We start from the raw sequence: 14637 nt of genomic DNA on the forward strand, positions 1-14637 counted from the left end.
AAAGTGGCTTGACTGCACAGGTTGGGTCTCACAGACCCAAATGCAAATAAATCTGAAAAAAAGCCCCAAACAGATCTGAAAAGAAAAAAATAAATAAATAGCCACCACTTGCAAGGTTGGCATAGTAGATTAAATGAGTTTGGATGTGAAATAATCGATAACCTCAAGAAAATAGTTCCTGCCACCTGTTGGTAAATGAGAGAAATACATGTCCAAAGGGTCTCACAGACCCAACCTGTGCACTCGTGAGTTAATCTTCCTGAAAAATCCCCCCCCCCCAATCCATCATGTCTAATTCTTATCTGTGCTAAATTCATTCAATTCACTTTATATGGTTATTTTGTGAAACAGATTAGTCTCATAAAGCAAGGGACACTTGCATAGTGTTTTTGTCATGGTGATGTTTTGACGTGCGATGTTTTTGTTGACGATGTTTTGAGGAGATAGATATGTGCTATCACATATCTCTCTCTCTCTCTCTACAGTAGGAATTCCCTAAGTGCAGAAGCATTTTCAGTCACACCTTAGAAGGTGCAATATGTTTGACGTGTTTTTCCTTACAATGCGCAATATGGTATTTTATGAAAGTGACATTCATTGAGATTGCTAGATACTTGTGTACACATCATATGTAACTTAAACACTTGATACTATTTTTAAGTTTAAAAAATAAAAAAAATAAGGATAAACAATTGTAAATGGTATGACTGTATGAATGGCTTGCATAAAGGCTTTCTGAAGGAAAATTACTTCTGATTAGTAGAATAAACTCATGAATTTGACTAATTTGAATGAATCAGATTTCACAGCTGCTTTCAAAGATGCTGATTTTTTATCTTTATTATATTTTATACTTTATATTTTCACCAGGGGGCAATATTGCCCCTGTTGGGCAATGGAGGGGTACAGGGGAGGTAATAGAAGCTACGGATTTAACATAGGATTCTATGGGTTCTGGGTCCACTTTAGTTAGGAGCACTGAGAGAAAAAAATTTCTGAAGGGAATGTGTGTGTGATAGAATACAAAGTTTGGGGAACTATGCTTTATATATATAGTCCTCAGCAGTTTTGTGCAACCCTGCTTATCTAATTATATGCAAATCTCTATTTCAGTTATAGTTACAAGTATAATAGAGTTTTTCTACCAAGAAAATGTGATAATGTTCCCATTCAGCCGGGTGTATTCAAAGGCACGTATGGTGCTCATGGTTTGGAGTTGATCATGTTGGATTATGAAGAGAATGGTACAATGGCCAAAGCAGTAAAAATCTCTGTAAGTTTTTACATTAGTGCATTCATGAAAATATTGTTTCTATCAGAATTAAGCTGCACATGAAAAGAAAAAAAAAATTAAAATGTGTGAGCTTGAGCATCACATCATTATATCTATTGGTCATTTCCACCATACTTAATTTTGATGGTCGCTCAAAGTTAAATATGTATTCATTTTGTTTCTTGGAAATATTCTGTTGAAGAATACAACATTTTCTATAAATTATCACAGTCAAATTCTTGACATTTAAATGATATTACACAATGATGAGATTATCATGCAATATATTCTATCACTCGTATACATAATTATTTATTTCATCTGCACTTTATTGCAATCATCAGTCATGTGGCTATTGGTAGAGGCTTTGTGCATTGAAAATATCCTTATATATTTTAATATATTCAAACAAACATTATCAATACTGTGGGATGATCAGCATGGTATATTATGGGGAAAAAAGTGTAGTTATTTTATTTTATGCTATAAATTCACTGGACCTGTGAAAAGTCGTAGCTTGACTTTTTTTTCCTATATTTTAATTTTCAGAACCTGCTGAATACAATTATTTGTTGCATAGGGCATAAAATGCATACACAGAATTTTCTCAAGGGAGGTTTTCAATTTTTTTTCTTCTCAAGGGGGGGGGGGGGTTAAATGTTTTCCTGCAGAATAACACTATAATCTCGGCTTGAGGGGGGTTAAAACCCCACCCCCCCCCCTTTGCGAACGGCAGTGCATGATTGTTACCTTTCCATCCTTTTATTTTCTCACAATTCATTGTTTTTATGAAAATCACTTTTTAATCCTTTTTATTAGCTATACATAATTTGTCAATTTCTTTCATTAACTATTCCATATGTTTTATGTATCATTGGTAAAAATAAAATGATATAATTTGTCAATACACGAAGAAAAGCATAAGATAGCTATCGGTGGAAAACCTCAAATGTAACTGAAAAAGCTGAATTACATTGGGCAAGCTTACTTGCTATTCTTGAGTCAGTAAAATGGCTGGCAAGCACACCAGTTTCACCTAGCTCAGTGAGTTTCAATAACATACAACTAGTAAAATCGCTCACTATATGAGTGAGGAAATAATTTTTTTTCTCCTTTCTTTTTTTACTATTGTTGTCTTTCTCTTTGCGAGTCAAAGTGCATATGTTCCAACCAGAAGATAACAAAAACATAGGCAAGTAGTGAGAAAAATAGCCCACTCTGCAACTTTACTCACGCTAGCAGAGCAAAGTGGTGAGTTCATCAGGTATACATTATTACACAGACTGACTTTAGTTGCAGTAAGTAAAACTGCAAGCGAGTAGCTAGTAAACTTGCACAATGTAATTGAGCCTGAAGAAAAAAACCTTTTAATTTGGTTATGGTTTTCTTTAACTTTATCTTGTCCAATATATTTAAGAGTAAGAGGCCCCTGGAAAAAAGTTGTCTTAGATTTGAATATACAAATGGTTCTTGGGTTGTATATATGAACAAAAAAAGAGAAATATTCATGGTCTTTGGGCACAGCTTAAATAAAATAAAAAACCTGCAATTTATATTTATGAAGTACCTTGCTTAGACATGACTATTTTCCTTGTGGTGAATATCATATCTTCTCCTTTTTTTAAATATGTTGTCTGGTGGAATTAATGCACCAAAAAAAGTTAGCCGCGTGTTCTACAGTTCTTAACTGCAGGATTTTAGTGAAAAAAGTGATGCTCACCCTTTGGGCCTTCCAAACTTCATGACATACATATTCCTGTTAGGGTTGTTTGTATTCATATGCTCATATGTGCATTTTTTTAATGGAAAAATTCCAATACTTACTGCATATTTCACGTACTGCTAGTGACAAATTTGAATGTATAAACTGAATTGATGGATAATATAAGGCTTTCTCGGTTATTACTTACTGTCAGAAAAGAAATTCACTTTTTGGAATTAAATTTAAATATTTTAACTACGATGAACTAAACCATGATAAATTATTGCTCTGGGTTTTTTTGGAAGAAAAAACCCAAAAAATTAATATTTATGTGCAAGATAATTTCACACTCTAATTCATGACTATGAATATGCATGCATGCATACCATCATCGTTTATGCTAATAAAGAGCTGAGAAGAGATAAAAATAGAAATGTCACAATATTATAGGATTTGTTAAGATCATTCTTTATATGATTTTTTTAAATTTCAAACAGAAAATAACAACTATGCATCACAAAAGAAATTTCTTCAGTGATCAATAGGTTCTTATCTCAATTACTCAAGACTACAAAGTTGTGAAAAATTGTCTTTAAACTAACTTAATGGTGTATTTTTAGCCACTAATTATGAATATAACTTACTTTTTTACAAAATTTATTTTAATAGCACAAAAAAATAGATTTAAATTTCATTGTTTTAACCTTAAAATTAACTTCTTGATGTATGTAATAAAATATATTACACAATTCCATTGTATGCAATGAAATAGGGTGTGAAGAATAATAAATGTCTTAAGATTTCCAGTGAGCCAAAAAAATTTTGTTTTTGTTTGCACACACATCAGACCCTGTCAGTGAAAAAAAACAAAGTATTTTTTGACTGTTTCAGGGCAACTTATAGACATTCATCTGCCATATCTTATTTATTGCTAACTGGCACTGTTAACATGTTCAAGTGTACGAATAAAGCGCAAGCAGGGCCAGAACTGGAGAGAGGCAACGGAGGCAAATGCTGCCAGTGACTATCTTGAGGGTCGAAAAATTTTTGGCGAATCCATAAGATGCACCCGACCCAACTATTAGAGTATACAGGAAAATTAGTAAACTGGATGCTGTAAATCCTGCCAGTAGAGTGGGGGGGGGGGGGCAGACAGAACTCTAAATTGAGTACCAGAATTTAATGGTTCGAGGGATGTGCCACTCTTTTAATCTGTCTACGTCTGCCCTTATGTATAATACAGATTATACATGAGAGCCTGGGGGTAAATTTTAGGGAAAACATTTTAAAATTGTCTTTTATAGGGAAATGGGCAACAAAATTCAAGTTTTCCATCTCTGAAAAAAAACCTAATTACAGCCCTGACTACAAGTATTGAAATAAACTGGCATTTTCCTTGCATCTTTTCATTACCTTGCTTCAACTCAGCAAATCAGATTTGAAATATCCATCTGCACTTTTATCTGCATTCCTGCATCAGTATAAGCTTCCTGGTGTTCGTCTTGGGAAAAGTCACTGATCTTTATCTATCTCTCCCTGCTCTTCTTGAGAATAATTTTTCTTAAAATTCCCTTTATCCTCACTACAATATTGTACTTCAATGATTCACTCATGCAAGTAATTAATTTAAAATAAGAGTATAAAAAATAAATATCAATTTCAATCTGAAGTTTTAATTAAAATAGAGCCGTTCAAGTATTACGTAAGCAAATTTTTAGCCATTTTTGCCCCCACCCCTGTCAGCAAAAGTCGCCGCTGTGGTGGTCGAGTGGTTATAGTGACGGACTCGTGATGCGAGGATCCGGGTTCGAACCCCACAGCGGTGGTTGGCTGAAGTTGGTTTTCTGTGGTTCCCAACTTCAAGGCGCGAATGCGAGCCGATCTCCCCGTTAAAAAGACTCGCCACAGAGAGCAACAGGCCTACAACGTTACAAATATTCAATCATTACACTTCACTCACAATTTGAAGTATAGATGGCAGCACTGAAATATCATACACAACACTAGCTACACACTCAGACTGTTAGGTGTATACACTCACTTTGTTCCAGACTCTGCCACGAAGCTGGGCTGGAAGAGATCTTGGCAACGGGATAAGTCCGGTGGCAGAGACCCTGGCATTCATTCATTGTCAGCAAAAGTCTGATCCCCTCCCCACTTGTAAGCAAAGTTTTGTCAGCACTGTCCCCTACCTCATAACACATATTGATGGGATCAGAAACGTACCCGGGAGGAGGGCATAGGGGGCTCGTGCGCCTCCCCCCTCCCCAGACAAAAAAAATATTTTTTTAATGTAAAAAACAAAAAAAAAATCAAAATTTTGAAAGAAAATGCCTTTATACGTGTGTGTGTTATTATAATCAATTTCTCTTAATTTCAATGCTATTTAAAGGGTAAGAACTCAAAATTTATTTTTAAGGAATTTATTGTGACCAACCCTTTAAGCCATATATGGTAAGCCCTTTTCCCGCAGACCAAATGTGGCCCTGAAGGTTATCAGATGTGGCTTGCCCCCCTCAAACCCAATTTTGTAAAAATGAACTAAGCGGCACATTTACAGACCTCTTAAATGACCCATGGCACAATTCCAGGGCATTTAAGTGGCCTGTGGCACAATTCCAGGGCATTTAAGTGGCCCGTGGCACATTTTCAAATCATTGAAGTAGGCTCGTGACGCATTCGAAGATCACGTAAGTAACCCGTGACACAGTTCCAGAACGCTTAAATGATCCTTGGCACATTTAGAGATCTCTTGAGTGACACGCGGCACACTTTTAGGGCACTTAAGCAGCCCCCAGTGTGGTTCTAAATCACTCAAGTTACCTGCAGAACATTTCCAGATTACTTAAGTGATCCGTGGCATAATTACAGATCACTTGAGTAATGCATTGCACAGTTCCAGAGCACTTAAGCGGCCCAGACACATTTCTTGAGCACTTGAAGGATCCGTGAAACATTTAGAGATCGCTGAAGTGGCTCTGTAAGGGATTTATCATTAGGGTGAATGTTAGTTCTGGTGCTCATAAACTAGCAAAAGATTTTTTCTTGTTGGCACACCGAGTAAGATGTCATTAAGAATATTTCAGAGATTTTTTCAGAATATTTTTTAGAATTTTCCTTGAACTGAGCGCCCATAAATCTATAACAGCTAACTTTTGCTTCTCAGACAACTTTTTTTAATTGCAGGCAAGTGTTTGAAAGTATATTATATCTTCCCTTATTATGATTTTATTGATGAGTGGTTCCATAATAATTGCTATCTTACTTTACTTAAAATTGTAATGGAACAAATACAGTGCATGATGCTTAATTTTATGTGTCAGGACTCAGGGCTTCTGATAACTGATTGATATCTATATCTGAAAAAAATTCTTCTAGTGAGTGAGATGACCATTATGCCCATTTGTTTAAATGGGACGTATAGAAATATTGCAACTGGATTTTTCTTTCCCACATGACTGGTGTCCTAAATATGTCATTCATGCCCTTTTTTCATATCTTTCTAAAGCATGTTCTCCCCCCCCCCCTTTTGTGCTAAAAATCTTCTTTTTTTTTTAATTCAGTAATTGTGAGAAGTTAGGATGAATCTGTCTAGTGGCATATCATGAGAATTGTGTTACTCTCTATAATGTGCAATACATTCCGTAGATCCCTTGCTAAAGTTTTTGGCCAAGGAACTGTGAATATGGTCAGTTGAAAGAAACTAACCAAGAACTGAAAAAATAGACTTTTTTTGTACCTTACACATGCCTTCTTTATAACAATGCTATTACAAATGCAGCATTACATGTACATGGATCACAGTGACTATAATTTTCATTAAGGTATTGTGAACCAAGTATGCAGATTTACTTTTGGCCCAGAAGCCTTCTAACTTCCTTCATAGTCTATAAGGTTGATAACAATAACTTACAGGGAAAAATGAGTATGGTTCAATCTTAGCTTCAAAATACACAAAATAATAAAACTTTTGCGGGGAAAAAATTGATAACATGAACAGAAGTCCTGATAACTATAAATAGACTTTTTCCCCATGTTATGATAATGGTTCATTCTGTACTTTGTGAAATTGATTACAATTTCCCAAATGATAAAATCTGTGATTCTAATAAGTAGCATCGACTGTATATAAAAATGTAAATTTCTTTAAAATATATGCATTACAGCAGCTGAAAGTTGCTAGAAATAACATTTCCCGTTGGGGTTAAAATAAATAAGAAGAAAAGATATTAAGATAAATGTATGATATGGTGTATATTTTATGCAATCAAATATTTAGGATGTAATTTAAAAGAACCTTTCAATCCTTTTTAAATTTTTAATGAAGTTTACGTCGGTTTATCTGATTCAGGGTGATCCTAATGTTCCTGCTGGTAAAGTGACATTCATGGCTGAGCTGAACTATAACATGGTACTCAGCGTGGATGAGCAAAGGTCTATGAGTAGACTCGAGAACCTTGTCCCTGTGATGCAGAAGTATGACTCAACTAAAACACAAGTCCAGCCTTTTCGAGTGCCACCAGACTGTCTCGAGCGTTTCAAAGATGTTCCTAAAACTTGTTTAGCGAGGTACAGTTTCAGTTCTTTTTATTTTTAATAATGGTTTTGAATTTTTCATTCCATCACTTTGTAGAGAACCATTATCAGTAGTTCATATTTCAAAAGGTACAGAAAATTAAATACCTGGGCTAAGATTAAACACATTTGCTTATCAATCAGTTTATGCAATCAATTGTGCTTAATATAAAGTTGTGTAGAATATAAATAAGAATTCTGATAATTGATCATAGAATTTCTGAATACAGTAAAACCCCTCTTTTACAGCCAAATAGTAATTTCCTCTTGTGTAATAAAAGTATGCATTTCAAAACCCTCATTAATGGTCCCCCGTCTTTTATGGACAGATTTTTTTGTCCCGTTGGTGTCTGTTAAAGAGAGATTTTACTGCGCTTATATATTGAAGAGTCTAAAAGCACAAGTTTATGTTTTATTGACTGTTATGTGCAACTGCTTTTTTAATTTTTTTCCCAAAATGGTTGGAATAAAAATGAATATCTTTTAATATAATCCACAAAAAGATATTGTTTCTAAAGATTCACGTTTTGAAGCATGTAGAAAAATTGACATTTACATTTTGAGTGAAGCTCGAACTGTAATACAGGAGAGAAAAAAAAGTACAATCATTTACAAAACTTTACTTTAAAATATGGAAGTCAGATGGCAACATCAGCAAGAACACGAAACAAACACAATTCTGACAACATGGAAACGTTAGTGCCACTCATACATTCTTAACACAACATTCTGGGCATTTACCAATTCGTTAGAAATTCCATAGTGGAATGTGTATGAGGTGCATGCATGCTTAAGTAGTAGTAGTTTCAAAATCAATAATTTGGCAATTCCTGTTTTAATTTTGATCTTGATAAGCAAGTAACCTTGAATTCTTTGTGATTTCTATTGTATTAATTTTGGTTTATTATTTCCTTTCTTGCTGAGAAATGAATGTCATGAAGTTACAAAATGTGTCTAGTTATAACTATTTGATATTTTTGGTTTACCTACCTCATTCGTTTAAAGATTGCAAATTTATCATTAATATTGTCTTTTATATAACTAGGTTTTGTGGTAGCGGCCAGATAGCTGGACATGGATTTACTAATCCCTCTTTTACTAGTGGACATTGGATAATATTTGACGAGGACGTGTTTGGTTTCATGTGGTTAGATTTGTTATCGCTGAGTATGTATCATAGAGTTAAGGAAATTGAACAGTGATCATGATGCTGCTTGCACAATCAAACATTTGAATGTAAATAATTTTGCATTGATTTTGTGTACTTACAGCTTTACCTTTTCTGCTGTCATTATTTTTTTAAGGCAGGGGGGTCAAGATTCTTTTTTTTTTACTAGATTGGCGATGATTTAGATGGATATGTAATGTTGGATGTCCAGTTTTCTGGCAGATATCAGGAGTGTTTGGAGGAAAGTCTTGTTTTCATATTTATAAAGAGGTTACATGCATGAGAATCCCAATTCTTCAAAAGTAGAGCGGCTCTGTTCTGTGCCTTTTGGGAAATATCATATTTGTAATCATGTTTATTATAGTTATTTTTTTGTCAGTGGTCAGTCACATGAGCATGATATAAATTTCATTACCGCCATCTGATATTGGCCATGTACATTAAAAACTTTTCTTTGTGTTTTTTGGTTTTTTTTTTTTGTTCAGAGCAAAAATAAAGCTTTTGCCTTTTCTTCAGTTTCTGTGCTTCAGTATAGTTTTCTCCTTTCCCCCCCCCCCTTAAATATTTTCTCCGTTGTCTACTTGCACAATATTGTATCCAGTGATGTAGTTCTGTTTTGAGTTATTCCTGTGAAGTTTTGAATGGATTATATTTTATGTAGGTTTTGTTATTATGAATTCATGTCAAGGAAAAATATTTCATGAGTTGCTATGTATGTGATGTGATATAGTTGTTTCTTCAACAGTCAAGGTATTTGCTCAGTTTATTTCAAGGTGTTTGTGATATGGACTGAGAATTGAAAAGTCTGTTTATTAGTTTTTTTTTTTATCATAGTTTTGATATCGCATATCTTAGAAATTATGTAATTAATACATAGTATGTAAACAAATCCCAGCCAAAAGGGTGAAATTGTGTTTTAGCTCATTATTTTGGGTGCAATATCACCAACAATAGTAACCATAGCATTGAAGAAGGTCGAGGAATTAACATTCAAATCATAGTTGCCTTTTTTTCTTGTCATATCAAAGTGAATAATGGGAAACATGCGCTGATCAACTTTGAGAATTTTTGCCTTGGTTGAATAGTGGAGTGGATAAAAATAATCTCTAACCACAGGGTGCAGGATTGTAATTAGTCTCTTGCTTGCAATATGTTACAGAAAACTTTCATTTGAAATAAATTGATGAGGATTCAACAAACCAATAGAACATCAAAAATGTTTTTGACTTACTCTTTGAATTAGAAAAGGTCCTAGAGCCACTAGTCTGATGTAAATTGAAATTCTTATATTAAGTAAAAGCCAACAGTAATATTTTTAGTACTGTAGAGATTTCTTTCTTTTAAATATGAATTTTTGATAGCTTGTGTGATTCAACTGAGCTCTCTGAACGAATACCTGATATGCACGTAGATGAAGAAATGAGTTGTTTCTAAATCTGGTCAGGTTATTTTGGAAGCTGGAAAATAAAAGCATATATCAATAATATTCACAGTATTCAATATTTTACCTTGAATTTTTTTTTTTTTTTTTTTTTATATACAAAATTTTTGAGCTATTAATGAGAAGAAATATGTATTTCAGGATTTTCCCAACAAATAAGCAGATTTGTGTGTAAATTTTCAGTATCCACAAAATGTGAAATCATGATGTGATCAGCACAAGATGATCAAATGAATGTTATTAGTTGTATGAAATTTTTTTTTCTTTCACCCTCTACCATAATATTTATCTACTCGTATCAAATTTCTGTAGAATTCCATGCAAAATTTTGGATTTATGCTTTGCATCCAATAAAATTTATGTTAAGTACAAACTACAATGATTGTGAAAAGCTTACCAATATTTTACTAGCTACCTGAAACCAAAAAGCATTATATGCCTAGATAAAGAAGTATCTAGCCTTATTGAAGGATCACGTGACAAAAACTATGCAAATTATTATCTTCAGCTACAAATGCAAAAATGAAACTTATATACATGAATAAAAAACATAGTTGGGAATAATGGGATTCCATTAATAACTTTTTCTATTATATGATATCAGGAAAGACAATTTGCTCAAAGTTAAACTTTTTGAAAAAAAATTTTCTAAAAATTTTGACTCAATTATTTTCCCTTTAACGGAAGAAGAGAAAAATATAAGAAATACATGGGAACGATTCAGATCATAGTGAAAAAATGTCATCCGGTTTTTTTTGGAGGAAATGCTAACAAGTGTACAAAACAAAGTACAGTTGTCGGATCTGTTGTCATAAAAAATCAATATTTTCTGATTTAATTTTAATCAATTCAATTTTTTTTTTCATCAGAGACTATTAATGTTGCCCCAAAGCAGAATGTTTTGCATTATTCTGCAATGAGTCCTCAGCTGACTGAAATTATTTTTCTGCGGTAAGAAGTACCTATAGAGCGTTTTCCATGCAGAAAAAGCTTTTTCCCTAAAGTTCTTTCTGAAATTGTTCTGCGACGTACGTCACAGATTTCGGCATATTCTGTTTTGGGGTAATGTTGTACCTGAAGTTTCATTGCATTAACAAATAGAGAGATTGTGATCAATATTTTATCGAGAACAATATTACTCGGTAAAAAAATGATATATGATCCATTTTGTTCTATTACTTTCTTTTAACTCTTTGCACCTACATATAATAAATGCTCTTTCCAATTCATTTCTGGTTTGCTAGCAAGATACCATTTCTATTCCATTTTTATTTGTTTATGAAATAATCCCATAGAGCAGTATTATAGAGAGTTTATGAGGAAAAACATCCCTGTGTTAAATGTTAACAGTTTGTTTAATGGTTGGAGACACTTAGAATCATTCATTGGAATCTTGTTAGCAAATTACAGAAATTATGGAAAGATTACATTGGTTTTCAGAGAGATGATGGAAGATAATACAGCAGAATGGGTCGTATATGGCATAATATATTGTGTATGTTTTACTTACTAAATGAAAACAAATTTTTTATAACTATGCAATACCTTATAATATGTATTATAATTGGTTGAAGTGGATTTTTAAACCTTTTGCATGATGCAGGACACATTTGAATTCCGATGAAGGCCACCAAGATTACCAATCTTGAATGTTATGTAGCTATATTAATTACTATTAACTATGTTAGTCACTTAATTTTGAAATAGCTGGTGGGCCATGTGTTGATGACTTGGGCTTTCAAAAGTTTCAAAAGTGCTTAGCATTTTTCCTCAACATAAGTCCTGAAATTAAGAAATTCAAATGTGTATTTCAATATGTTTGTCATCATATTAATGTATGATAAATGCTTTTACACCTTCGTAAATAATTATATATTGTTCAGGATGTTTAGAGCTTATGTTAAAGATCTCTTGAGTACTAAAATTGTGTTTTTCAGGGCATTATTAATTAAGGCCAATTATGAATAGAATGTTGCTCACATAAGAAAATGTCATCCTCATTTTAGAGGGTATTGAGCTTAACATGTTAAGGCCAAAAAATGTATCGACAACGAGGGAGAAAAACCTAGAGGATAGAGGTGTGTGTGATTGTTAATTTTTTATGTCGTTATAGACCGTCTGCATGTATCATTGATTGTTTCTATAGAAAAATTTCAGGTTGCATTGCAATGCGTTTGAAGTTGGAAATATTCTTGTCACTGCAGTAATTTTTTTCTTTCTTACTAGAATACTTGTGTAAATTTTGCACTTTCCTATTTTTCCATTGGTAGTGTTCAGTGTCATATTATCCTATGTTTATCATTCTCTACCAGGTTTTTTCGCATGTTTCTATTATTACAAAGGAAGTTCTAGATGGAAAAACAATTTTGTTTGAATCCTGGTTGCATTAAAAAATTCAAAGAAAAAGCTTCTTTTTTATAATGTATATAAATTTATGTTTATCATTGATATATATTATGCATAGAGTTGTATATAGTTTTATATTGGTGTGAATTTTTTTTTTTTTAATTTTTTTTTTTCAAACTCTATTGATTCACGAATTAGTTGAATGGCAACTGTTTGCAGAGAAAATGTTAAATGCTATTTTGTTTTTGTCAGGAAATAAATTTCATTTCGTTTTTTAACTGTTGTGAATTCTGTGCTTATTTATTGCATGCCTGTGTGCAATATTATTGAAATTTCTTCCCTTTATATTGACAGCCCAGTTCAAAAAGGCATCACCTCCAAATTCTATGTTTTGAGAATTCTGCATTTTCAAGAATCACTTTGTACAGAACTGAATGGAAATCAACTCAGATTTAATTACAGTAGGTAGCATATAAGCTGAGTTGAGAGTTGCTGCTGTTTTGCGATATGTAGAGGCATTTTACACCATTCTCATGGCTTGTGTAACTCAAAAGTGCAATTTTCTGAATTATTGCTTTTTTGAACTGGGCCCTCATTATAGCCCCCAGTAGTTCTAATATCGAAAGAATCAAACAAATCACAAAAAAGCATTAATGGTTGGCTGCAAAATGTTTTTCCTTCTATTGTTTCATAATTCCAAATGTAATGAATGTGAAGTAAAGATTTTATTTAAGAATAATGTTATGTGGATTTAAATATGTGGAGTTTAGACAAACTTTCTCAACTTTTTTTCACCCATGGCACCTTTAGAACATATTTTCTTGGGTCCTTTCTTCATGGGGAGTAGTACTGTGTCCTCTCAAAGCAGTAAAACCTTTTCCGAGCATATTTTTCGCTTAAGTACATTTCATTTAAATCTTCACATCCATATATTTTTTCACATCTCTCTGTGCCATCCCCCCACCAATCATCTTCCATGGCTCCCTTTCAATATCCCATAGCCACAAGTTGGTCATATGGACCCAGTTGAAAAAAACTTTGGCAGCCAACCTTTTTCCAACCGATTTAAAACTGCTAATTATTTTCAAGGCACTTTTTTCATCATTGCTAAGATTTTACGGTCATTACAGTATTTAAAGATAATATAAGTATAAATACATGTTTATAAATTATATACATATTTAATATTTGAACTGATCATATATTAAAAAATAATCAAAAAATAAATACACTTTTTTCCCATCTCGGAAACTTTTCAAGCAGTTTATTTTTCAACTTTGAACATTATGACTAGTTTTGTTATAATTATGCTATAAATAATATGCGTAGATAACTCCTCTCGCTTTACTGGCAAACAGTTGATCCTAGAGGTATATTTCCAGTTATAAAAAGTTTCCAAATAACGTGTACAGATGTCATTCATGTTGCAAGGTCTTGTATAGTTATTTAAAAAAAAAGTTACTTTTTCTTATTTTAATAACTATAAATTCCCTTAAAACGTGAATGGTATGTCTGAGTACACCACGTTATTTGGAAACTTTTCTAATTGGAAGTATACACCTCTAAGATCAACGGTTCGCCGGTAAAATGCCATACCCCCAGTTCGCTATGCACTCTGTATTATATCATTCATTCATACACAGGTCATTCATATTGCAAGTAGTTGCACAGTTATTAAAATAACTTTTTATTCGGACGCCCTGTTTTCAAAAACCCAATTAGAAAGTTGTTGCCCTGCATCTCCTGATGCCAGCAAAAGTTCAATATTTCTGAGTGCAATATTCCCCGAGATGTTTTTGTGTGATCTTTATGGGAAAGAACAGCACAAACACACACACATGGAAAAGGAAGCGTTGTTCGTTAGTTTATGCTGTTTTTTCCTTTCCCGAATATTTCTCTGCATTTTGAATTCAAATATCTCAGTAAATATTGCCCTCAGAAACGTTGGTCTCAGGAAAGACAGAGACAACTTTCTCTAATTGGATTTTTTGAGGACAGGATGACCAAATAAAAAAATAACTTTTTAATTTCAATAACTGTACAATCCCTTGCAATATGAGTGACGTTTCTGAGAAGTCTACACAGAAGTGGATTAATGTAGGTTGGAGGCCCCTTGAATTAGGGAAAAAAGG

At 33.1% G+C, this 14637-nt stretch overlaps 1 protein-coding gene across 1 annotated transcript in view; it reads left to right on the top strand.

Moving 5' to 3' along the window:
- Positions 1-12783, top strand: part of LOC149090038 (F-box only protein 31-like) — a 33045-nt gene extending 20262 nt beyond the window's left edge. Inside the window, exons 7-9 of the mRNA XM_089232017.1 lie at positions 1114-1273; positions 7327-7544; positions 8596-12783. Of these exons, the coding sequence (XP_089088143.1) occupies positions 1114-1273; positions 7327-7544; positions 8596-8752 (535 nt within the window). The 3' untranslated portion in view covers positions 8753-12783. The remainder of the gene's footprint in view (positions 1-1113; positions 1274-7326; positions 7545-8595) is intronic.
- Positions 12784-14637: the final 1854 nt, after the last annotated feature.

This window comes from Pholcus phalangioides, unplaced genomic scaffold (assembly GCF_987345545.1).
Source record: "Pholcus phalangioides strain wild (caught in Gottingen) unplaced genomic scaffold, Ppha-v1.0 ptg000001l_1, whole genome shotgun sequence".
Taxonomy (NCBI): domain Eukaryota; kingdom Metazoa; phylum Arthropoda; class Arachnida; order Araneae; family Pholcidae; genus Pholcus; species Pholcus phalangioides.